The sequence below is a fragment of the Corylus avellana genome, chromosome 7 (assembly GCF_965113065.1).
Source record: "Corylus avellana chromosome 7, dhCorAvel1.hap1.2, whole genome shotgun sequence".
Taxonomy (NCBI): Eukaryota; Viridiplantae; Streptophyta; class Magnoliopsida; order Fagales; family Betulaceae; genus Corylus; species Corylus avellana.
The window spans coordinates 18,108,191-18,134,819 of record NC_142496.1 but is presented as its reverse complement, the minus strand read 5'-3'; the positions used below and the strand labels follow the sequence as shown (position 1 = coordinate 18,134,819).

At 37.1% G+C, this 26,629-nt stretch overlaps 3 protein-coding genes across 10 annotated transcripts; all 3 read left to right on the top strand.

Moving 5' to 3' along the window:
• The first annotated feature begins 2,954 nt into the window (after positions 1-2,954).
• LOC132183743 (putative alkaline/neutral invertase D) lies at positions 2,955-16,482 on the top strand. Of its 6 annotated transcripts, none has more exons than XM_059597154.2 (5): positions 2,955-3,064; positions 3,607-4,035; positions 4,470-4,901; positions 8,903-9,461; positions 15,924-16,482. In XM_059597154.2, exons 2-5 carry the CDS (start codon positions 3,658-3,660, stop codon positions 16,217-16,219), a joined length of 1,665 nt encoding a protein of 554 aa, XP_059453137.2. In that variant the 5' UTR covers positions 2,955-3,064; positions 3,607-3,657; the 3' UTR covers positions 16,220-16,482. The 6 variants fall into 6 exon arrangements, with proteins under 6 accessions (XP_059453137.2, XP_088374161.1, XP_059453135.2 ...); XM_088518035.1 differs by having other exon boundaries at positions 3,602-4,035; XM_059597152.2 differs by having other exon boundaries at positions 3,516-4,035.
• Positions 16,483-17,694: 1,212 nt separating this feature from the next.
• On the top strand, positions 17,695-20,597 carry LOC132184180 (F-box family protein). 3 transcript variants are annotated; one of them, XM_059597706.2, is made up of 2 exons: positions 17,695-18,310; positions 19,229-20,597. In XM_059597706.2, the coding sequence occupies exon 2, from the start codon at positions 19,254-19,256 to the stop codon at positions 20,484-20,486; it is 1,233 nt and encodes a 410-aa protein (XP_059453689.1). In that variant the 5' UTR covers positions 17,695-18,310; positions 19,229-19,253; the 3' UTR covers positions 20,487-20,597. The 3 variants fall into 3 exon arrangements, with proteins under 3 accessions (XP_059453689.1, XP_059453692.1, XP_059453690.1); XM_059597709.2 differs by having other exon boundaries at positions 17,695-18,863; XM_059597707.2 differs by having other exon boundaries at positions 17,695-19,033.
• A 2,208-nt stretch (positions 20,598-22,805) lies between these two features.
• AIP2 (RING/U-box superfamily protein) lies at positions 22,806-25,502 on the top strand. Its single transcript, XM_059597977.2, has 5 exons — positions 22,806-23,068; positions 23,406-23,622; positions 24,016-24,218; positions 24,741-24,956; positions 25,131-25,502. The coding sequence occupies exons 1-5, from the start codon at positions 22,919-22,921 to the stop codon at positions 25,278-25,280; spliced, it is 936 nt and encodes a 311-aa protein (XP_059453960.2). The 5' UTR covers positions 22,806-22,918; the 3' UTR covers positions 25,281-25,502.
• The last annotated feature ends 1,127 nt before the right edge of the window (positions 25,503-26,629 follow it).

The window sequence follows — 26,629 nt, the reverse complement described above, 5'->3', positions numbered from 1 at the left end:
TGAGGTGAAACTTTAAGGGGGTAAAATACATTTTCCCCTTAAAAAAAAAAAGAAAAAGAAACTAAATAGTTGGTATGTTGTGATATCAACCTTTATTGTATTTTAAAATTGTTAATGCTAATATGATAAAATCCTAACCATTTAATTTGAAAATAATGGTTAGAATTTGAAAAAAAAAAAAAAAAAACCTACATAATATAAATGTTTATTAATGTATTTTGGGGGTATATCTATTTTTGGATTGAAAACAAAAACAACAAAACAAGGTGGCATCATGGAAAGATTCACCACCTACTTTTTATGTAGTTTGGTGGAAAGAGTAAAAGAGTTGGTGAGTGAGAGGTTAAACAACAACAACAACCATGTAGCATCGATTGTGACGTCCAACACACGTGTTTAAGAAAAACACCAATGCTGAGTTGGCAGATTAAGTTGTCCAAATCCTTCGCCCAAAGCTCGATTGACCACAAGGGACATACGTGGAGGCTTTGTCGGAGTCAATTCGTAGACCCAAAAATCCATTTTGGATAATGCTTGTCGCACTTGCTCAAGTCCTAGCTTTGAGGGATTTTCCATATATATATATATATATATATATGAAATATGGTTTTAGAAATCGGGTCAACAAAACCTCTCTTACTTTTAGATTATTGCTAATGTCCAGTTGGCAAATCGGCCGATTATTTGGCGTAAATTTGTGAGATTGGTGACGCGGTTGACGGCTGGGCTAAAAGGTTTTATTCTAGTCTTCATTTGCGTGCGTGTTCGGTGTGCAAATATATATGCAACTTTTTTTTTTTTTTTTTTTTTGGTGGGTACAACAAATAAAGCAAACAAACAACAGAAAAGAATACAAAGAAATTACTGAGAAACCACAATAAAACAGGAGGATCCTTCTCATTGGTAATAGGAACTGAGATAGGAGAGGAGGGGAGAGGTATAAGAAAATACAGTCAGAAAGTTGTGGCCTATTTTACTGCATAATAAGTACAGAAGTTTGTACCTTTATTAACCTTTCTAACTTTCTAAAATAAAGATGCTGAAATAAGGTCGAGAGTATCAGAGATAACATAAGAGATATACTTGAAGAGTCAGGATAACAACATGAGAATCACCTTCAATAATAAATTGACCAATATACACCCCTAGTTCTATTAGATTGTATTCTATGTTTTTTTTTTTTGAAAAATGTAAAATTAGTCAATGTGCTTATCTAATTTGTATTAGCCCATTGTAGTATCAAAATGAACTTAAAAATTCTTGAGGTATGCCAAAAAAAAAAAAAAAAAAGAAGTCATTTTAGCCAAATTTTGTCTAGTGACTTAACAAATTTTAATAGCATGAAACGTTAGAGCCAATAAAATTATGACACGTGTCATATTTTTATGTGTTTGACATCCCAACTGTAGCACACCTTTTATGTCTTTCACAATTTGTCCATATTAGCACCACGTGGATTCTATGGCAGTAATAGCTTTAACGACCTGCTTTGAATATATCCCCTTAAAGAATAATATATAGCATCTCCAAATCGATGCAAAATTCACTTTGATACTAAGCTATTAAAATCATTAATTTTTACCGCTATTATGTCAACATACTTTAATATTATAACTACTTTGTGACTAGCCATTATAAAAAGATTTTTTTTTTTTTAAAAAAAAAAAAATCATGTATGACCTCTTCAAAAAACATACAGGTCATATCAGATATGAACCCTAAAATAATAACATCAAAATGAAAAAGAACCAAATAAAAATAATATGCTGCCTTGCTAGGAAATTTTAGGGCAAGGCAAATTTTTCGGAATCTTGTAAGGGGTTGAATTGAATCTCAAATTCTTGATTGGAAATCCAAAGATTATAGTATTTATTGACTTTCCTTATATTTACTTAGAGACAAAAAAATTAAATAAAAATCAATGAAAAGTTATACAAATGAGAGTGATTTGGGTGCACCTGTTGTACAAAAGTCATATTTTGTGCCACCAATAAAAAGCTGACACATCAGCTAATTTCATTAGACTTATACTTAAAATAAAAACTCAACCACACTAGATTATACTCTAGATAAAATAAAAAATTAATTTATTAAAAAAAAAAGCCGCCACCCCTAAGACTAGGGGTGGCTGTCGGGCACCCCAAGTGGGGGAGGGGTGGTTGGCCACACTTTCAATTCTCTTTTTTTATTTATTTATTTTTTTTATATAAACAATTAATTTTTTATTTCATATGTAATATAATCTGGTGTAGTTAAATCCATTTTTTTTTTTTAAACTTAGGTTTAATAAGTTTAACTTAAATATTACATTATAATTGATTGCACAAAACTCACCTTTTGTCCGACCTCCCCGTATAAGTTATTCAAAACACTGAAACAAGACATTAAAGCGAACTTTTAGGTGTCGGGGCTATCAGAACTGATTCAGAAGTGGTAAGAAATCCAAAGTCAAAGGAAAAGGATGCGGACCTAACCGCTCGCGGAGGCAAAGGGTGTAATTAAGCCGACAATTTGGACAGGTACCAAAGCCGTCAATCCTATTAAATTATGTTCATCTTACCCCACCTAACCACTATTAACATTAAATTAATCCGTATTTAAATTAATCATAAAACAAATTTAAATTTTTTTTTTTTTTTTTTAGGGTAAGTAGTATAAAAGAAGTTGGCGAGGGGAAAATCCAATAATCCAAAGGCAGAGCCGCAGAGGCGTCGGAAACTGTGTCGTTTAGGCCACGTGAGACACCCCGGCAATTTCCCTCGTGCGCACCAACCGGCTATTCCCGGTAAAAACTCCCGTAATCTTGACAGTGCATTGGGGATGTCCTTGTTAGTTTTGGAGTTCGGATTAGAAAGAGAAGGAAAAAACGATTGGGTGACCGTCCGTTGCCTTTCCAATAATAATAATCTCCAGCTATAAATAGCATCTGTTGGCTACAGTCTCTTTTTTTTCTTTTCTCTTCCTCTTCTTTTTCTTCCCTCTTTCCTCACCGACGACCGATTCCCGGCGTCCGCCGGCGATTGACGCCGTATAATCTCCTGGTCCTCCTTCTTCGCCATTTGAGGTTCGCTCTAGAGCCCCTCTACTCTCTCTCTCGCCTCATTTGTTGTTTTTTTCTTTTTCTCGTGAAGCTTCAGATCTGGCTCTTTAGGTTCGGTTGGTCAATTTGCTTCATATTCTTCCTCGAAGTTCAAAAATCAGAGTTCCTGATTTCATTATTTTTGTGGAATAATGTGCGTCGTGTGTGATTCAATGTATATTGCTTTTGGTTGATCTTGATCTGCCATTGTAATATTCTTGGTTCTGTTTTTGCTTTTCAAACGCAGTGCTCTCCTGGTTTAATTATTTGTTTATACTTTTTATATTGTTCAAAAATTTTCCTGATCTAAAATATTCATCTCATCTTAAATGCACATGTTTAAATTTTTGGATAATTTTTGGACAGATTAGATGAATTCGTTATTGAGATGTTTTCTGTGATAATAATGCTGTTTTGTCTGCTTGGATGATTACAGACGTAAAAGTTTTCATCTGTCGTGTAATCTTTCTCCCAGTGAATTGGAAACTGTTTTGTTCAAGTGTATGTGCTTGCTCCGTACAGCGTAGGTCTGTGTTAGTGATTTGAGGCTGAGCAGTGGAGAATTTGATTTTGAGGAGATGGATGGGATGGGACTCCGGAATGTGAGCTCGCATTGCTCCATCTCGGAAATGGACGACTACGATCTCTCGCGCCTTCTCGACAAGCCGAGGCTGAACATCGAGAGGCAGCGATCGTTCGACGAGAGGTCGCTCAGCGAGCTCTCGATCGGGTTCGCCAGAGGAGGCCTGGATAACTTTGACATCACGTGCTCGCCCGGAGGCAGGTCCGGTTTCGACACCCCGGCTTCGTCGGCTCGGAACTCATTTGAGCCCCATCCGATGGTTGCTGATGCCTGGGAAGCTCTCCGGCGTTCTTTAGTGCATTTCCGGGGTCAACCCGTTGGGACGATTGCTGCCTATGACCACGCTTCGGAGGAAGTTCTTAACTATGATCAGGTAAATTGTTTTTTTTAACTAAATAATGGAACACCAATTACAGTTTGGGTATGCTGATTTTTGAAATCTGTATCAGCTCAATATGCAATTAGCTATGGTTGGGGGAACGTTAATTTTGAGAAATGTTTAAAATTGAAAACTTCGATCCGAGTCTGAAGGAAAATCTATTGAATTTAAGGTATTAATGGTATTGAAGAATGCATATTTGCTTAAAACCCAAGAGGGAGGTGAAAATTACGGTATAAATTGAAAACCATTAACAAGGCCTGTTCATTGTATAAAATTGTAAACTCGGTCCCAGTGGAGGGATCTTTCGAAGGTGATCAAGTGAACTTTTGAATTAAACGAGAAGCAATGTGAACCTGGGATATTAATTTATAATGAATTAAGTACATATGTTTTATGAATTTGATTTGATTTTTGGTTCTCTTTAGGTTTTTGTACGGGATTTTGTACCCAGTGCTCTGGCTTTCCTGATGAACGGCGAGCCTGACATAGTTAAGAACTTTCTCTTGAAGACTCTGCACCTTCAAGGGTGGGAGAAAAGAATAGACCGGTTTAAACTTGGGGAAGGTGCAATGCCGGCCAGCTTCAAAGTTCTTCACGACCCTATTCGAAAAACGGATACTCTTATTGCAGATTTTGGGGAAAGTGCAATTGGGAGAGTTGCTCCTGTTGACTCTGGGTTTTGGTGGATTATTCTGCTCAGAGCTTATACAAAGTCTACAGGGGATTTATCGCTTGCAGAAACACCAGATTGTCAAAAGGGGATGAGGCTTATTTTAGCTCTATGTCTGTCAGAGGGGTTCGACACATTCCCAACTCTGCTTTGTGCAGATGGTTGCAGTATGATTGATCGAAGAATGGTAAGCTGTCTTTATAATAATTTTTAGTCATATATACTTGGATGTTGCTTAGCTGCTCCTATACAAATCTGTTTGGTGCTTCTCATGAAATATCACTTGATTTCCTCTCATGGAATGAAGTTTCTATGGGAGGCAAGGCCACCTAATTAGTTGGCCTTGATATTCCCGCCCAATTTTATTTACAGAGCCAGAATAATTGAGCCAGCAAACTGGTAGCTGTATTAGTGCGACCTTTTATTTCAACTATTTTGTCATTTGATGTGGAATTCAGCTCTAAATATAGTGGCCTCCTGGAATTATTTTGTTTCCCTGTAGGTAATATACCCTTTTTTTTCATGAGCATTAGTTGGTAGTAATGGTGTTAATTGTTTTCTTCTATCATCTCTTCACGTTTATCGGTTTTGACTTGAGTTTGAGCATACTGCAAAACAAACATAAGGAGTTTTAGAATAATCTATTAAGCATAAACTTGCATAATTAGTTCTAGGCGTGGTGACCGAAAATTATTATTTGTTTGTAGAAACCTGTAGACCAGGATGAAATTCTTAATCAGAAGGCCTTGTATGGATGGGTTACCCATTCTCTTGTTCCCTGGGTATTTCCCTCTTCTTTTGGTGTGCTTGTGTCAGATATGGAAAGGATGTTACATGAAGATTCAAATGCTTTATTTATTATTGATTTGTTGGCTTTCTTAAGTCTCTAAAGGATGTTTCCAGTATTACCCATTAGAATGAATGCCAATGATTTTATTACCATTTTGCCATCTTCCTTTTCATGGTCTCTATGGGTCAACCCCTCATCTAAATTCTGTTTCCATGACAAAGCTGGTTTTTCATTCTGTTTTCCTTGTAAAACTAACTCACACAACCGGTCTAAATTCTCTCTTTCCAATAGTGTTCTCTACAATATATACTTGTTTATAATAGAGGTTTTCACGAGATGTGATTTGTCACCTATTACTTACGAGCAAGACAAGTCGCAAAGTTATATAAAATTTATTACTTGAACAATACAATGAAATCAAGCATTCCTTCCCACCCCCACCCCCAACAACAACGACAATCATTCTTTCATCTTTCATTAGTGGCTAGTGATGTTGGAGGTTCGACAATGATACACAGGCCAAGTAATTTCTGCATTGCACTCTCTCCATTTTATAGTCAAGTTGTGGAGTTTAAACTAATACCATCTAACTCATGATGGGAGGCTAATTTGTTTGGTATTGCATGACTATATTCACTATGCCAAAAAGACCAGCATGGCTTAGAACTACAGTTAGGACACCGAGAGTCTATCAACTTACTGAAAATTTGATACTTAAGTGAGCATTGATATGTATGGTATATACGCAGCAGCATACCACTTTTAAGACTTTCTCTTTAGTATTCCCTCTGGAATGGGACCTTTCTATAGATAGTGGGAAGGTTTCTTCCTTACTTTTTTCAGCATCCATGGATAGATCTTACATTCTTATGTTTATAGAGAATGCAAACTTTATTCTTTGGATCTAGCTGCTGCCGTTTAAGGCTGTTCGATGTTTGACCTGCCTTTCTTGTATTACATTTCGTTCTTTGTTGGTCATATTTTTATGCATCAAACGTTAGTTGCAAATCTGTATAAATGCTTCTTCAGTACCTTGGCCCCCATCCCCACCAACCCCAAAAAGAAAAAGTCAAGTACCTCTCAAATTCGTTTTTTGTCAGAGGCTTTTTGTGTAGTAGTTAACTGAATTTTTTTCCCTGGTTATTCTTACAAATCCTAACTTTCATCTTTGTCCATGTTATATTTGAGTTTCCGTCCTTGTGGAATTTGGGTGCTTGAGCTTGCTCAATTTGTATGTTTTCAGTAATAGAAGACAACTTTTTTGGATTTGTTTGGTGGACTTCATTGACTGGTTGTGCAAGGTTATAAGTTATTTAGCTGTTGTTTTCAAGTGCTTACTGTTAGAAGAACCTTATGGCCTATGGTTCGACAGATTTGACTCTAGATTTCGTAAAATGGAGAAACAAGAGTCATTTAGCTGAGCCTAGATAGTTGTGCTAAGCTTAGAGTTTTTTATTTTATTTTATGTTAGGTTTCTAATCCTGAAACATATACTCTCTCTGTCCCTTAATGCATGTCTAAATTTACTGCTTTGCTTGTTCCATAATGTATGTCCAGTTTGGGAAACCTAAGTACAAAGTTTCTTTTCTTTTGTACAATGCCCTTTACCATATAATAGATTAAGTATAAAACAAAAGAAAAGGAAATTTTTTGAAAGGGTGAATTAGAAATTGAGATTATTGAGTAGTAATTGTCTTTTCTTTACATGTGTGCATATGGTGACTTAAACATACATTACGGAATGAAGGGAGTATATGATTCATTGTCCAAGTCTCAATTCAAAAAGTTCAAACAAAAAGAGATGATTGCTCAGGTTGAAAATGAAAGTTGTTTATGATGCACGCTCTCTTTGATTTGCATCTCAATGCTTTATGCAAACTGGACTTGGGTTCTTCTTCTTGATTATAGCTAGAACTAGATTGAAGCAAGTTTGTGAAGGATTAGAATTAGCAGTTCTTTTAAGTGTTTTAAAAAATTGATTTTACAGCAGCAAGCCGTCCTGATTGGACAGCATCTCGTCTTATATTTAAATTTTCCATACTTGGTCATGTCAGATCTTTCCCGAAAGGATAATCTTGTGAGACTCTTTATTTTGGAGTTCCTAATCATTTCCCCCCTGAATGTTGAAATCCTTTGAACTTTTTAATTGTTTTCCTTGTCAACTTGAGTATCTACAATTTTCTTTTGTAAAGCACACAGATTTTTGCAGTTATCTTTGAAAGTGACCCATGATTTGATGACTAAGGTTTATTTATAAGACCTTCTAGAGGCAACCCTTAACTTGCATGCTTTTACTTCAATTTTATTTTGTAGTGCATCTTCCTACCTTTCCTCAGTACCGATAACAAAATCGATGTGTTATGAGTTTCTCTTGTCCATCAATCTTGATAATTTCTTTTTCGCTAGTAAATATATTCTACCTAAATTTTAGACTTATGTGTGTGTCTTGGTCCTAACCTTCTTCTAGATTTTGTAGTTGTCTTTACCATTCCACCCAAATCAACATCATTAGTGAAATTGTCTTACCTTAAATTTAACAGTTCTGTTAAAAATGTTGTGGATGTTAGCGTAACTATTGAATATGTTTTAAAGTTCATTAGTATCTGAGACCCCTTCATATAAGAACGCGTGGAGTGCTTTGATCATGTTTTTTCATTCACCTTATAGCTGCATGCAACCAAGTCAATTTTGAACGTGTGCAACAAACAAAAGGCAATATCCACAGCTGCTAGTCTCACCTTTCATACTTATTGCATGTTTCCTGAAGTATGGTTGGCTCAGATAAATATATCATCAATGAATTTGTAATTTTGTTATAAGGATACTTTTGTTTCTTTCTCGATTGTCAGTGTGCTAAACTATTTTTTTTCTTCTTTTTCTCTTTTTGGTTTTGAAGTACTCTTCATGTTTGCATCAATTCCATGTTAACCAATTAATTATCTTTGTTTTCTACCTTTAGCTGACTGCTTATTCTAAGAAATGTGTCTTTTGGTAATTGGTCCTTGAAATATACTCTTTTTATCTTTTTGTCAAGAAATTTGAAGAGGAGCATTGATCCAAACGTTTGCTTTCTTTTCCATCATTCATAACAAAAAAGACAAATGCAAGAAACTTCTGTTTAGCGCTTTCAGCTTCAAAACTTGTCAACTAATGTTGCCATGAAACTTTTCTTCTTTTTATGATTTTCTTCTGTTTTTGATATGGTGCTTGTGTATCCTATATGATCCATAGAAATTATACGTAATTGTATTCTGTTTTTTCTGTCCAAATTGTTCTGTTTATTCATATGATAATATAATGCTCATGAGTTAGTTATTCTTCTAAAATATTGAGAAAGTCTTCCCTTATTTACTTGGTTTTTTATTTATTTATTTATTTTTGCATGAACTATTTTCCAGGGTGTATATGGTTATCCAATTGAAATCCAGGCACTTTTCTTTATGGCGTTGAGATGTGCTTTGGCGATGCTTAAACCTGATACAGAAGGAAAGGAATTTATAGAGCGAATCGTGAAGCGCTTGCATGCAATGAGTTTTCACATGCGGAGTTACTTTTGGCTTGACTTCCAACAGCTTAATGACGTTTACCGTTACAAGACTGAGGAGTACTCACACACTGCAGTAAACAAGTTTAATGTTATTCCTGATTCAATCCCTGAATGGGTATTTGATTTTATGCCAACACGTGGTGGTTACTTTATTGGAAATGTCAGTCCTGCAAGGATGGATTTTCGATGGTTTGCTTTAGGCAATTGTGTTGCGATTCTATCTTCTCTTGCAACACCTGAGCAATCAATGGCCATTATGGATCTTATTGAATCTCGCTGGGAAGAGTTGGTTGGAGAAATGCCTCTAAAAATATGTTATCCTGCAATAGAAAGTCATGAGTGGAGAATTGTAACTGGTTGTGATCCCAAGAATACCAGATGGAGTTACCATAATGGAGGATCTTGGCCAGGTTTGCCTCTCTTCTTCTCTTCAAGTTTTCTAAGTTAATGCTTTTAAGTTATGCCAAATGAAGTTCAATATAATTTTTGGGAAGGACATCTTTTGATCAATGTTTTTGAGGGATTATAGATTATGTTTAATTTTAGAGGTGGAAGCTGGAACTCTGTAAAAAACACATAAATTTGTGAAGCTGAGAGGGAATATCCCCACTGTTTTGGCAAGTGACATGCATATGGAAGAGTCAATTGAAGGTTTGGATAGCATGGGATTTTAGCATGATGACTAATATTGTCCCCTGAAGCCAATGCTTTTGTCTAAAATCTAACGTGTTGTCAAAATGAGCTGGAGAGCTACCTCTAGAGGCAAGCTCTCGGATTAATTCCCTTTACTCTTCTCTCTTCCAAACACTAACTGACATGCACAGAGGGACACAATCCCAACTAAAGAATTATGTTTCAAGGATACAGGCATACAACTGGGTTCCATTGTGTTACTTTGTACAATGGAAGAACTAGATGGACGAGATGGTTTATTTGCAGAAAAATTAGAGCCATTCCCAAGCTTTTCTATGGACCTTTTCTTGAGTGAAGTCAAGAAAAGATTTTTCTTTTTGTAAATGACTTGAAAGTTGCTTTAAATGATAACTCCCTTGCAATTCTTCTTCCATTTGGTAGCGTCCTGTATTGCATCCCCTGTCGTGTTCAATTGGGAAGTGGCTAAACCAGAATCTATTTCTGGTTTCAAATCCTTCCATTACGTTGCAATCATAACATCTCCATCCCATGCATAATTGCAGGAAGTACCATACTATAGAATGTGCTAGTATACTCTTCTATGAGCATATTCTTTGTTGTAGATTAAGAAATTGAAGGCGTAGTCACCGGTGGTAGTTAGACAGATACAATCAATCCGAAGCTTCGTGAATAGAAAAAAAAGTCCAAAGCTGTGTATGGAAGGGAGGAGAGGAGCCCCTAGATATTTGATTGTATTCTAGGATACTAAGAAGCTGTTCTTTTATGCCTATAGGAACTATGCTGGTGAAGATGTTACTCTTATCCAGATTCAGCATGAGATCTGCTAGCTCCTTAAATTGCTTGAGGCAACCTATCACTCTAGTGATCCAATTTAGCTCACCTTTGCAAAATATTAGCAGGTCATCCGCAATGCACAAATGGGCATTACGCTCTTTGTCACACTTCAAATTAAATTTTAAATTCCCATCCTCGATCATGTTGTTCACAAGGCATAAATAACTTCCATAATCAACACGAAAAGGTATGGAGACATGGGATGTCCTTGGCGGAGGCTCCTATCAGCCGGAAAGGATCTGTTCAACTTGCCATTAACACTAATAGAAAATGGGTGGTTGTGATATACTCCTTGATCCAGTATACAACTTTCTTTGGAAAACAAGTAGCACTGGCTTAACCCTCTTCATTGGTTACCTCTTTCCTAAGTTCTTTACATTGATTTGGGGATATAGTTTTGGGAATTTGCCTTCCTAAAAATACTGTGATCCATCTGACTTTTGAAAGCACTTGGGCTAAGCAGATTTTTGAAAAAACTGATGATCTCTTCTTTAACCTCAAGGGGGTTGTTAAATTTCATGCCATCCTCACGATTCACCGCAACAATTTTACTCCTATTGGGGACGGTGCTTCCTGGTCCTGAAAAAGAATTTAGAATTCTGATCGCCAAGTTTTAGCTATTGAATTCAAGATTTCAAGTTAAGGAATCTCTCCTCTGCATGACTAAAATCACTACACACATTTTCTTCTTTACTTCTGATTAGGCAGCATGCATGCCTTCTGATGCTTTCCTTTACTTGGCCTTTGAACCTCAACCCAAACTTTGGTCGTTAAAGCCTTCTTTTTCATTTCTTGCTCTGTTATAGCTGGCTTTCCCCTGTCATTCACATAACTTCCTTGTGGAGACATACTCATTTTGCTACAAGAGGCTGAGCGGCCAAACACTCTACAGTTGGTGCACCTGGCTGTGTCAACCTCCACATAAATCCTTACATGGGTAATACGTTTCTTTGTAACTGTGAATTTGTCCACATACAGAGGTTTACGTACTACATTCGCAGCATAGCTCAGATCCTCCAGCATCCAATACTTGAGGGAATTTGATGGATTTTAACCCATAGGGAGAACTCTCTTTAACTCATCTTTTAACAAAGTTAAAGTCAGCTGTCAGTATTGCAACACTAGTGGCCTTTTAGCCATATGCCATGGGGCTTGATCCAATACTGAAGACATGTGATAAAAATCCTCAAATTTGAAGAAGAAAACCTGCTGTCTGAAGATTAATAAAACGTGACTATTACTTATCAAAAAAATAAAAACCCTGTTTGAAGATAGAACATCTATTAGGCCAGCCTTATCCCAAATCCTATGAGCAATTGAGTTCGCTGCCGGAAATGGAAGCCTTTGCCCTATAAAGTATCTGACAAGGGTGAACTGCCATGCCCCATATCTGCCCTATAAAGTATCCAACGTGGGTGAACAGCCATTCCCCATATCCCTCCTCCGCCAATTCCTTAGGCAGGTTAACCTTAATTCTTCCATCTTCTCTAAGCGGTTTTGCATACTATAATTCCATAAGAGGGGCAGTTGAGTTACCTGGTGGGTTGACAGTTCTCTCATCAGCTGGGGTGTGGTCTTGTGAGGGCATTGGCATAGCTGGTTCCAGCTACCTTGGGAGCATTTGCAGAGTTGTAGTCAGTTTCTGCATGTGGGGGCCTCTTCTTGTTGCTGGTTTCATGTACCTCAGTTGGCCTTGTTGAGTTGTTTTTTTTTTTTTTTTTTGATGAATAATAATAATATTATTGAAAGAAAAGGGCAAAGCTCATGTACACGAAAAGTATACAAGAGACCGAATACCCTAAAGACAAGGTGGCCTTGTTGATTTCCCTACATAAGATTCTTCAGCAATAGGCCTCATGGGTGGCCCAAGCTGCATTGGATTTCTTGGAGGGCTGCCAGCCTTGTTGTCTACATTTTGGGTTTTAGAAACCCTTAAGATTGAGTTAACACCCGAACCATCTTCCAACTGGCCCAATACCAGCCCAGCCCGAATAGATTCGAACTTCCCTCCAGAAGGCATGTCACATGTTGACTTACCGGCTTCTGCACCTCTACCAATCTGACCCAAAAGACTAACAGCAATGCACAATGCATTTTTTGCATTGTCCCCAGCAAACTAACTAGATTTTGCATGCATGGAAAAGTTTTAAGAGAAGATATAATGAAGGTTTTTCATGATTTCCATGCTAGAGGCAAGTTTGAAAGAAGTTGATGCAACCTTCATAGCTCTCATTCCGAAAAAGACGGGTATTGATATTAGGGATTTTTCGACTTATTAGTCTAGTGGGTGGAATTTATAAAATTGTTGCCAAAAGGTTGAAAATTGTTTTGGAGAAAATTATTTCAGAATCTTAAAATGCATTCATAAGGGGAAGAAAAATTCTAGACTCCGTTCACATTATTAATGAATGTCTTCATAGCAGGATCAAATCTGAGGAGCTAAGGGTGCTATGCAAATTGGATATTGAAAAAGCTTACGATTGTATCAACTGAAATTTTTTGTTGTATATATTGAGGATGTGTGGTTTTTGGGAGGGATGGTGTAATTGGATAGATCACTGTATTTCTTCAGCATGCTTTTCTGAATGGCTTTCTGTCCCCTTTTTTCAGTAGTTCTCTTGACTTGAGACAAGGAGATCCTTTGTTACCTTTGTTGTTTGTCATAGTTGTGGAGGCGCCAAGTAAAATGATCACCCCTACAATGAATGAGGATCTTTTATCTAGCTTTTCTGTGGGGTCTAGGGGTGGTGATGGGCTTAACATTTCCCATTTTCTATTTTGCAGATGGCACTTTGATTTTCTGCAGGGTAAACTCTAATCACCTTCGGCATTTATGCTACTTATTTTTATGTTTTGAGGCAATTTCAGGTTTGAAAATTTACTTGGCTAAATTGGAGCTAGACTTTGTTGGTAATGTTAATAATGTAGAAGATTTGGCGCGCTTCTTGGGTTGCATGGTGTCTTCCTTGCCTTTGAAGTATCTAGTCTTCCTTTGGGAGCTTCTTGTAGGGAAAAATCCATTTGGGTTGCCATTATTGAGAAGATTGAGCGTCATTTGCTAGCTAGAAGCGGTTGTACTTGTCTCAGGGTGGCAGGATTACATTGGTTAAGATCACACTATCTAATTTGCCTACTTGTCACTTTTTCTACTCCCTTCAGGCATCCCTAGTTGCATGGATAAGCTTTTGCGGGATTTCTTATGGGGTGGTATTAATGAAGAGTTGAAATTTCATCTAGTAGGTTGGGACATAGTTTGTTCTTTGAGTCTTGAGGGGGGTTGGGGGTCCAAAATTTACTTTTGTTTAATCGTGTCCTCTTGGGGAAGTGGTTATTGTGCTATGCTTTTGAGAGAGAGGCTGGGGGGTGTTTTCTAGATTCACTAGGTTTTCGATGGGGGATGGTTCTAGGATTAGATTTTGGCATGATGTTTGGTGTGGAACCAGGCCCTTAAGGTAGTTTATCCATAGTTATTTGATATAGCCTGCTTCAAGGATGCTTTTGTGGCAGATCATTTACAACTTTCTAGTGACGCTCATCAGTGGAGTGTTAGTTTTATCAGAGTGGCTCATGATTGGGAGGTGGATTCCTTCTTCTCATTCTTCAATTTGTTGTATTCCTTTAGGCTGAGATGGGGTGTGGAAGACAAGGTTTTTAAGACCCCTTCCAAGAGAGGGTTGTTTGAGGTCAAATCATTTTATTATGCCCTTATTCCCCATAACTGTGCCCCCTTTTCCTAGAGGAGTATTTGGTAGAATAAGGTTCATTTGAGAATGGCTTTCTTCACCTGGTTGGCCGCTTTAGAGAAGATCCTCTCTTTGGATAATTTAAAGAAGCGGGATCTCTTAGTTGTAGATTGGTGTTGCATATGTAAGAAAATTGGGGGAAACTGTAGATCACCTTTTACTTCACTGTGAGGTTGTTAGGGCCTTATTGAATACTGTACTTGGTCTTTATGGGTTAGAGTGGGTTATATGTCTTGTCAGGTAGTAGATCTCTATGCAAGTCGGAGAGGACAATTTGACAGCTTTTAGAGTGCAGAAGGGTGGAAGATGATTCCACTGTGGTGTATCTGGAGAGAAAGAAATGTCCGAAGTTTCGAAGATTGCGAGAGGACGGTGATGGAACTAAACACCTTCAAAACTCTTGACAATCCCACAAACTCCACACATGAATGCAAGATAAATGCTCCAACTTAGTTTCTTGAAAACAGACCACATCCATCTTCCAATCTTGTGAGTAAATTGCGGACCCTTAGGCACTTATCTCCCTCATTCAACCCCCTCACATTTCAAGAAAGAATTTTACGCTTCATAAAAAACCGAAACTTAGCTCTACCACAGTGGGGACTTTCACCCTTAAAATCATTGTTAATAGAGGAAGCCAAACTTTTGAATTCTCTCTTACCTACTGACTGATTTGGAATTGGAAGCCAACTCCCTCTGATACCGACCTGCTTCAGTGGCTGTGAACAATGCCAAAAGCTCCCCTTCAAACCCTTAACATGATAATCCCACTTGATGACAAAAACCCATTGCTTTCGGCAGAACCCATTCCGAAGTCACTGGTTCTGAGCACTCAGGTTCTTCGGTCACAACAGGATTGTTCCTTAAGATATACAAGTTTACATATTTTTAATTTTCCTGATTTTCTTGATCTTTCGTTTTCTTTTGGTTAGGTGTTTCTCTTGAATACTTTCTGTGTACTTGAGTAACGCCCTTTCTCTCTTTATACAATTTGATAACTTTTTATCAAAAAAATTCTAGAGTGAGCGAAGGGAATCAATGCTTTTAAATTTATCTTCTGTAATCTAGTTTTCCCACTTTCGACTCTTGAGTTTGAGTGAAGAATTTGAAGCGTGCATTTTGAAATGTCTAGTGGTTGAAGGCTTATGCTGCCTGGGACACTGCTTTGTTCTTAACCTTCAAGATGTTTTGAGGATGCCTTGCCTTGAGAGGCACACTTCAAAACACGCACACTCCGAAACGTGCCTCACACAACGTTGCTACCATTCATTGAATATAATGTATTTGACATAAGGAGTGATATTAGGAGTTGCTCATTTTGTTGAGCGTAATTCACATGTATTTGTGTGTTTTTATTTTGTTAGCTAAACATAAAAGCACAATGCATATAGTTACATTGCTTTAAGAGGCCAAGTTCTTTGCTTCTCCCCCACCTACTCCAAATCTGCACATCAGTTATTTTGGCATAAAGGAATTATTGACGCTATTCTTTTCATATTTATAATTGAACTGTTGAAACAAGAAGCATCATATATGCAGTTATCTGACTTGATTCTTTTCAAATCTGTGTTCGATGTTCTTAACCCATCTTTTCTTTGGCATTATTATTACAATTTTTTTTAATCTTTATCTCGCATGCAGTGCTTTTATGGCTGCTAACAGCTGCTTGCATTAAAACGGGACGACCGCAAATTGCAAGACGAGCAATTGAGCTTGCTGAGAGCCGTCTGCTCAAGGATAGCTGGCCAGAATATTATGATGGAAAACTTGGGAGGTTTATTGGGAAGCAGGCAAGAAAGTACCAGACGTGGTCAATTGCAGGATATTTGGTGGCAAAGATGTTGCTAGAGGATCCATCACACCTGGGAATGATTTCCCTGGAAGAGGACAAGCAGATGAAGCCAGTACTCAAGAGATGTTCGTCTTGGACTTGCTGAAAAACGCTCAAGCAAGGAAGAGAAAACACCACGAGAGAAATATAAAAAAGGAAATCAGTTGCTGAAAGATCTTGTTATACAACACCATTCTGCATTGTAGGTTTCATTAGAAGTTTGGTTTGTGTACAATAGAGCCTGTGCTGAGACTAGTTTTTATTTATTTATTTTCCAAATAAAAAAGATAAACGTTTTGCTATTCGTGTATCAAACTCTTGGGAGGCATTTTGGAAATGCCATGCTGCTAAAATTTAATTTGCTCTCAATAGGCTCAAGCCTCAAGTGGAGGTGGTGGTGTCAATTCTTTACTTCATCACATAAGAGACACTGGATAATCTTAAATATATTAGTGGACTTTTGGTTAAAATCTCATTGCCCTATACTTAGTCTCAAGTGATTAATACTTGTTGATAGCTTTCTGTGATCCATTTATGTTATCTCTCAAATCTCCCCGTTGTGGGAGTTTGGAGGTTACAAGCTTTAACTAAGCTTCCATAAATGGGCTGAAAACTTTTGATGTAGTTTCCAAGTATTCGGCTTCAAACTGAACTACTTACTACTTGGCTCGATTTTCTACAATTATAAAGGGTAAGGTTATCCACCACACTTTTATCCCACTTTTATTTTATTCCACTTTAACGATAAGTCGGTGTTAATCGGTTTTTCTTGAATTAGTATAAGTGAGGTTTTTAAACATTTCTTATTATAAGATAAGTGACTTGGATCAATTCTTTTTTAGATAGAGAAATACTATATATTACACTCTTACCCCCTTTCCTCCCCCCTTGTTGATGTGGCATTACCATTCAAACCTTGATTTTTTATTTATTTATAATTTTTTTTACAAACAAGGGTTTATTAGCATGGTTATAGCACTAATATTTTTGATCAATTCGACTCATGCACGACCTAAGTATTAAATAAGTTATTGGGTTATTAGTCAAATGAGCTGCTTCTCATAATTGTTATGGAAGCATTCTCACTTCTCTTCCTCTTTTTTATTTATTTTTATTGGTAAGAATTAAGAGCGAGAATGACCCATCTTGGTCCCCTTCCCGTCCCTAGTTGTATCTAGAGAGGAAAAAAAGAAAAAGAAAAAGTCATTGGGTTAGTATTATGCTTTCGGCCTTTCAACAAGTTTCTAAGCTAATACTTTATCCTTTTTCCTCATTAGACTTAAAAAATAGTTAAAAAAAAAGGGCTCGAATACACAAGAACTGAAGTGAAGGCAACCAACTAATTGCTAACAATTTAGTTAGACAGGTGATTGGTATAAACCATCATCCCCTGTGCATCCCAAAAGTGGCTTTAATTTGACTTATTGGGTTTGTATGGCATCGAGATCTATGCATCGGGCCATGAGTGAGCGAGTGAGCATCCTTCTTAATTAATGGCTTTTCCCTTTGGCTTATTGATTTTATCTTATTATTTTTTTTTCATATTAAAATGGTTGGCTTCTGAGTCAAGAACCAGGCCGTTTTGACTTTTATTATTTTACAGACACTGCGGACCACAAAAGAGAGCCGCAGAGGCAGAGAGATTCCTCAACGAGGATGCAAAAAAAGCCGCAGAAGGCTAACTTTTGCTTTGAAAATGTCAGCAACCCACACCCACCAAACGACAACTACCCTTTGACATGTCAAAAAAACAAACGTATAATGAAACGATACCGTTGCCCTTTGAACAATAAACAAAAGAAAAGATACCCAACAAACCATGCACTTTCTCTTTCTCTCATGTCGAGATTTGTGTGTTTCCCGGGACTTTAATCCCGAATCCAAAGCCAAAACCAAAACCAAAGCAGAAACATCAAACATTAGTCAACTTCCGTTGTCTCTTGTAGAATTGTTCCCCCACGTGTGGCGCCGTGTAATCTTTGTGTGGTGTCAACGAAAGCCGCTCCAACGCCACCAAAAAGCCCTTCCCAGGAAACTTCCTACCTCTCTTCCTCCCTACTCCTTGCCTCGCTTTCTCTTTTACCCTTTTGTTTTTTTTGGGGCTTCTTTAAAAACCCCAAAGATCCACCCAACCTCTTATCTGTTTTCACTCTCCCTCTTCTTTCCATTCACTTAGCAGTTGCAGTTGCCGTAGCAGGTATCTTCTTCTTCTTCTTCTTCTTCTTCTTCTTCTTCAGTTTGTGTTTTGTGATTTTTATTTTCTGGGCACTCCGACGACTTAATGTTTTTCCCTTTCTTGGATATTTGTGTTGGCTTTGTGTTTGTGTAAATGTGACTTTTTTGCTGGATTCATCAATCTTTTGTTTTATTTATTTATTTCTAACCCGACATTCTTTTAGCTGTATTTACTCCTAGATATTATATTTCGATTATTTTTTCATTTTTTTTTTCTCTGATTTTGGAGGACCAGAGTGTTGCTACAATGTCAAGATTCATTTATGGGGGTGGGTGGAGATGCTGCTATTCAATTGCCCTCAACCCATTAATTTCATCCTCTCAAATACAAAAATTTCATTTATTGTCCCTCTGTACTGTGCTTTTCTCCAAGACAAAAAATTTCATCTCTGTCTTGAATAATTTACCTGTCTTGTTGTGCCCTATTTCCCATTCACCTCTATCAACCTGTGGCTTTGGTTGCTTTTACTTCTCTCCAACTGTCCTCAGACAGAATCAGGAGACAGAACTTCTTGGTCATTACCCACTACATTGTTATTTTTTCTTTCTTCTTTTCCCTATTTTTTTTCCCATGTGAATTGTTTCGTTTAATCACATAAGTATCAGAGATAGAGAGGAGAAAATTGGGAAAGAAGATAAATTAAATGACTAAATTCATCAATTCTTATCGCTTTTGAGACAAGAGGTAATTTAACAAAGATAACTGAGAGTAACTCTTCTGTATCTTTGTTAAGTGACTCTTATATGCATGTGTTAATCTGTGGATTGTCACATTCGTCTGATATATTATAGCTGATTTCATTCCATAGCCTTCGTTTACTTTTTGAGGTTTTCAGCCAATAATTTACTAGTAACACCATCACCCCTTTTATTGTTGCAGTTTATTTTTCACAACTTTCTATTCAATGGAGTATGGTGATTGCAAGTCTTCAAGAATTACTGGGAAGAGAAAGTCACAAGAGGAAGATGGTATTTTGAGCTTCTCTATGGATGATCTCAATCAAGACGTTCTTGAAAGGCTCCTTTCATGGCTTCCAACATCCACATTTTTCCGCCTTAATTCAGTGTGCAAAAGATGGAAATCAGTTGCAGCTTCTGCAGGTTTCAAGCTAGCCTGCTCTCATGTTCCTTCACGTGATCCATGGTTTTTTATGGTCAATCCCCATATCAACCAGTCAATAATCTTTGACTCTGCTGATAGAAGTTGGAAGAAACTTCATCATCCACCTCTCCTCAAGAAACACTCCAACCACAATTCCATGCCAGTTGCAACCTCTGGCGGCTTGGTCTGTTTCCGCAATGTAACCGGTAACTTCATTATATGTAATCTTGTGACAGGATCTTGCAGAGAACTCCCTCCACTGGATCCAACCCAACGAAATCAAACTCTTCATGCCATTGTGATGAACACATCTTCAGAATACCCCAGCTCTTATAAGCTTATGTTAATCTCTGGTGAACTTCCAAAACTCTCCTGTATTGTCTATAACTCAAGCATTGGTTGCTGGGAGGAGGAGATTGCATTAAGCCGAAAGGTTGACGATTCTCTGGGATTCGACTTAAATGATGACAATGCTGTGTATTTCCTTAATAAGGCTGGAAATGTTGTGGCAACTAACATGCAGAGAAGCCCATCTAAGCAATACTCATCAGTTATTACTAATAACAATGGTGAGGAGACTGTCTACTTCCTTAGCTCCTCAGGGAAGGTTGTCGTTTGCAATCTGACCCAGAAGCGCTTCTTTGAGTACCCCGGGTTATTGCCTGTATATTCTGAGTACTCCATTGATATGGTAGAATGTGGAGGGGAAATGCTAGTTGTTCTGCTATCAGAATTTCTTGAAAGTGCAAGCCTCAGGGTGTGGAGGTATGATGAGGAGATTCGGTCATGGCAGCAGATTGCAGCAATGCCTCCAGCAATGTCACATGAGTGGTTTGGCAAGAAGGTGGATATAAACTGTGTTGGGGCCGGTCACCGGATATTGATTTGCTCAAACTCCGGCGAGCTATTTAGTTATGTTCTTTGTGATTTGGTCACTAATGAATGGGTTGAATTGCCCAAATGTTGTATGAATGGTGAAGCCATAGAATTCATGTCTGCCTTCTCATTTGAGCCCAGGATTGAGGCTTCTGTATGAGAACAAAATGATTTGGTGTGTGGATTGAGGAATGCCATCTTTTAATTTCCATTTTTTGTTTTCTGTAACATGTGTTTAGAATCATTTTTATTAAATTTATTTGATTTGATTGATCATGGAAATCAGCCAGATTATTTTGATGACATATTGGGATAAGATTTCCTTTATTGGTGCTTTGTTTCTGTACTACTATTTAGCCTGAGATATTATTGATAAATTCAGTGATGTACCAGTTTATCAGCAGGTTCTTGATTAATTTACTTGCTTTCAGTGAAAATCCCCGAAATAAAAGAGACCTGCTATTCTTTCGTCTCTCATCCATCTCTTTTTCAAATTCACCATACAGATCCGAAGGTGAAAAAGAGATAAATGGGAGACGAAAAAATAACATTTCTCAAAATAAAACGATAGAAACAAAACAGGTGTATTTGCAGAAACCAGAAAGGGCTAATGGATCCTCTTATTTTGGGTAATTTCAACAAGAAGGTAGAGCAAAAAATGATTTAATAGTAGGGTTTCAGATGATTCTGGTTTATAATTTGATGCATAACTTTATTAGTCTAAACTTAATCTTTAAATAGATTTACAATATAAAATAAGATAACAGAAACCATAATGAGATAATAGCATGACAAAGATAATTCTTACTCCTACTTAATCTTTAATAAGGCTTCTAGTGATAAGGCTGATCAAGGAAGTCTCCTAATATTGGCCGTCTGATTAAGAATCTAATATCTTCCTACAAATTTGATTATTGGGTTTATGGGTAAATTCTTACTCGTGTTTAGTATTAATGACAGATATGTCCAGGTACCCGTCGGGGATGATACACATTTTAGGAAGAAAGACTAGCCCATAAGTGTTATTACTTTTGGGCAACCCGTCTTTTCTCCACCTACCCTTTTACATAGACCATTGCCCAAAAATGGGAGGTAACATAATTTGTTTCCTTTGAACCTTTGCTGAACAAGGGGTTAGGCCCCTTATACAAGGCAAGGTTATCTTAACAGAAAGGGATAGGAGTTTTAGAGAAAAAGAAATAACCATTATTTGAAAACATAAATAAAAAAAATTGTCCATACAAAAAGAACATGGAGAAAACCAAGTGTTCGAATAGCTTAACCAAATGACCCAAAACAATACCGAAAGATAAAAAACAGGGAGATGGCCATTAGCCACTGAGTGTTGGGCTTGACTCCTTGACCCATTGACAACTCGTGCCCAAATTCAAAAAGGCCCTTACAATCCTTTTTTCGTTCTTAGTTGAATATCCCCCAAAGATTAAGAGTTTGTTTGTGATTGCGTTTGAACAATATAATTTTTAAGTCAAAAAAAGCTTTTGGGCAAAAGTTTCATTTTTAAGTTTTTATCAGAAGTGTGTTTTAACCATTTTTAGGCTTTTTGGACCCTTAAAAGCATTTTTAATTTTTTTTATCAAAAGATTATTTTTTTCTTCAAATAAACTTTTTGAGTGTTAAAAGTACTTTTAGGCTCTTCAAACGCAATCCCTAACATGCTCTAAAGTTGTTAATGTGGAAACAAATGTGTCCTTCACTTATGAGTACCTTCCCCACCCTGCCATTTGACTAGGTTCCTTTGGTGACTCTCTCCTTGGCCATTGGACTCTCTAAAACTTGAGGGTTTGACAATTGTTGGCTTGATCAAGAATATCATTTATCCTTCCTCCTTTCTTAAAATCACCCTTGATTTCCTCCACCATTTCCAATTCTTTGCCTCCACTGCTCTTGTTATCATTTGACACATTAGGTATAAGGTTGTTTATAATAATATTAATTTTTGCCATGATGCCCCTCCAAATAGTCAGGACGGTCATTTCCACCACTTATGAACACGTGTTAAAACTCTTCACTAGTCACCCATTCTTCAAAAGTCATCAAACTAAATTTTGATGTTGCCATTATGGATCATTTCTCTAATTGTGTTGTAGGTTCAAACTCTGGCAACTTTATTATTAGTCTTAAATATCCTTAAGATGTTAACTATATTTCAGTGTTGATCAGCCGAGTGTTACGCACTCACAACTTATAGCCAAAAGAGCCGCTTTAACCTAATTTTTCTAATTGCATTCTTACTTGAAACCTTTGTTTGGTTGTTGTATCTTTGCTTATCTTTTTTTTTTTTTTTTTTTTTTTTTTTTTTTTTTTTTAAAAAAAAAGACCATTGACGACAACGTGGACAAATGTTTCAACCAGCTTTTCGCCAAACGACGACTAAATACTATAAACGACAAAGAATGTTCACCATTTAAAACGCGTGTAACAGGCCTTTACCAATTGTGAATACCTGTAATATCTTCCAAGTTCGGTGTGCCGTGTGGGTAACCTCCTCGGCAAGAAAATCAATCATATAACAAGCGAAGCCAAGAGAGAGGAGAAGCCCAAAGGAAAGAAAAGAAAAGAAAAGAAAAGAAAATGGCCCGTGTGGAGGAATGCGTGAAACAAGAATTGGAGGAATTGCAGAAACAGCTTGGGAAGAAGCAACAGTTCGAGGATGCTGTCTTTTCCCTCAAATACCTGCTCCGAGAGATTTATCCCTCTGCCTCGCCCTCTCTCCGTAAATCGGTACCTCTTTCTCTTGTTTATTGATTTATAATTCCATTTGTTTTGTTCAAATTTTAATTTTATTTAGTTGAGATTGATTGATTGCTTTTTGTTCCATATTTGTTTGATATATATATATATATATATATATATATATATATATATATATATATATATATTCGTTAATTGAATCTCATATAATGAATGGTTTTAATTACGAGATTGAATCATAACGAATTGAAAAACGAAACATCAGATTAATCAGCTGCATTTCTCAGTATTTTAGATGCATTACGTACTGGATTTTGATACAAAATGGCGTGGAAATTAACCCAAATTTTGGTGGTGGTGGTGGCAGTTCTACTCTGTTATATGCCGGGTTGCAACTATTTTGAAGACGAGGTACACGGCACCCGGTTTCTGGCTCGCCGGATTGGGGCTTTTTGAGCAGGCCGAACAACTTGTTTCTGATGCTTCTGAGAAGGAGCACTTGAAGGCTTGCATTCTGCAGGCTAGGGAACACTTGCGCCAACTACATAGTCCTTCAGAATCCACATCATACACATCCAATGGAGGTCCCAAGATTATCCCCTTTTTCATTCATTTCGATTGCGATTTTGCATACCAAAAGAACGATTTTTTAAACCAAAGTGTAGAAAATGTATCGTTTGGGATAGCGTTTTTAAAAATTTGCAATTTAAAAATGTAGAAAATTTTGGTTTTTAAATCACGGGTATGTTTTTTAAAATGCACGATTTTAAACATTAAATATTAAATTGTGATTTTACCAAATGCTTAACTGAATTTCTAAAAATCATATTTTCAATGGCACATTTTAAAATTGCAAGTTTTGAAATCGCAATTCCAAATGGATTTGAGCCTAACTTTTCCAATTCCTGCTATATACTTTTCAAAATCATCGGCATTTTAAAGCAAGTTTCGCTTGATTTCCTTTTGTGTTGATTTAGGATATCTTTTTGAGGGGCATCTCACCGTGGATCCAGAGCCACCGCAGCCTCAGTGGCTTGTGCACTCTAACCTCTTGAGTACCGCTGCTACACTTTTTGAAGCCGAATCTTCTCAAGGTCTAGCTGAAGACAATAACACGTCAGAAAATGCTGTCAGTCTACTTCATGAGCTCATAACCAGCCTAGATGATGTTTTGCCTCTGGTACTTCTGCAAATCCCTCTTCTTATGCTTGTTGTATGTTCCTCTTTTTGTATTTCCTCTGCAGGAAATATAGGTAGAAAAAGAAACCCATATATAAAAATTTGAGAAATGTTACGTACACTGTCAAGTGCATACTCCCTAATACAACAGTGAAAATCATCATTGAATCCAAAATCCAATGGTGATCCATACAAAATTCAATGGTAATTTCATTATCATGTCAAAGAGTGTGCACTTGAAAGTGCATGTAGCATTTATCATCAAATTTTATAATTTGTTGCATCTATTGTTGCAGTCCTTTTTCTCATCAGAAAAGATATAGAAAAGGAAATATGGCTTATAAAGAGTCTGCTGCTCGAAAAATATAATTTCAAGTTGATTGATACAAATAACAAGCTTTTTCTCTTGGCTCCTTATGTGAATGGTGTGCTAAGCTGTTGATATATTGGTTAAAAAGAGATTATTTTGTGCCGTAGTAAGTAGTTAATATAAAAAATTCTCTTCAATGTCTCTGTTGTTAAGATCCCGGAAAATGATGCCGTACCCCGAAGAGTGCCACCTGCCAGTAAGGAAGTTGTTGCAAAGCTTCCAGTCATTACTCTTGATGAGGAAATCTTGGCTAAGCTTGGAAAAGATGTACAGTGTGCAATATGCAGGGAGAACTTGGTTGTTAGCGACAAGATGCAAGAGTTGCCCTGCACGCACACGTTCCACCCTCCCTGTCTAAAGCCATGGCTGGTAATATACCTTTACCTGATTGCTAGGAATTTTTGGGAAACTCATAGTTGTTTCTACTTTCACTAAATTTGTTCAAAATTGTTTGTCATCAACTATTACTTAGGGCTATGGAACGAATAATTAATAGATGAGATAGACTCTCCGTTCAACTTAGTTCTATTTTGGTTGTGGCAGGATGAGCACAATTCTTGTCCAATTTGTCGCCATGAGTTGCAAACTGATGATCATGCCTATGAGAGCTGGAAGGAGCGGGAAAAGGAGGCTGAAGAAGAGAGGAAAGGTGCTGCAAATGCTATTCGTGGTGGTGAATACATGTATGTTTAAACAAGATTCATTCATGTCGACCTCGTAACCTATTACGTGTGATTATTGTACTTCTAGATGTGACTTTGTTGATTATTGAGCACTTAGAAGCTGCGCAAAAATTGAATTGACTTCCTTTGTTGTGCTGGAGTCAGCAGGCTACTAGGGTAGCTGTTGAATTGACTTCCCAAGACAGGTGTTGGGTCATTTTTTAGATGATAATGGTGGTGCTTTTGTTGGGCTGATGTTAATTGCATTCAAATTGCATATGGTTTTTTCTTTTAAAATGAGTAATGTTACTCTTTACACTCATTTTTCATCAGCTGACGTTATCCTATTTTGTGTAATTGGAAGAAACTTACCATGAAACTCGCTTTTGGCTCAGCCTGTATATCTCTTCAGATGCTGTCACTGGAAATCAAGGGAAAACTTTTTGCCTTTTGTGTTAAACACTGTTATAGTTTGTATGAACGGTTTAGACACAAAAGACGGAGGCTATTATATTATTCAACTTATGTTAACCTAATACAAGCATCCTATTATATAGGATTAGGGAAATACCATAGAGACTAAAATATCCCCAAAACCCTAATGACTCAAACCCTAACTCTTCTAACAAACACAAAAGGGATAGGGTGACACACTGAACCTCCTACTGAGATGCAAGACATCATAAACTAAATATGCGTCATTACTACACCACACACGACCTCCTTTAAGAAAAAAAGGCATTGGAGACAAGTGAGGTTACATAAGGCCTTGTGCCTATCCAAACAGCCTTGATCGGTGTACTACAAGGATATATTTGCAATTTGGAAACCCTATTCCAAATTTTCTCAGATCAAAAAGCTTAGCGTATCGGGGAGTTCTAGGGAGCCCGAGAATTTTCCTGAAAATTCTCTCCCGCTTGACGTGGAAAGCACTTCAGAAGAAAAAAAAAAAAAAAAAAAAATTTCTTCATGTCTGCCACCCACATTTTTCACGTTAGGCGGGAGAGAATTTTCGGAAAAATTCTCGGGCTCCCTAGCACTCTCCTAAAGTATCTCCCAGAGCAATTATTTTTATTTTTTTATTTTATGTCCATATAAAGACGAGAATTTGAATTAATAACTTTTATTTTATAAGGCGTGAGTTATCCCCTTTTAAGGGCCCTGTAGCATAGTTTTATGAATGAAAGAATTGCACGTTCAATTACACTTCTAACATTGATGACATTCTTTATTATCGTCGAGGTGCGCATTATTTGGCAGTCGAGCTAGCCCTTTTCATCGAGTTCCATGATTCTAATTTTTCATTCATGGGCTTCTGTTGGCTGTCTATGAAGAAGGATGCACAACGACTTGTAGTAATAACGGCATGTGAGATATGCC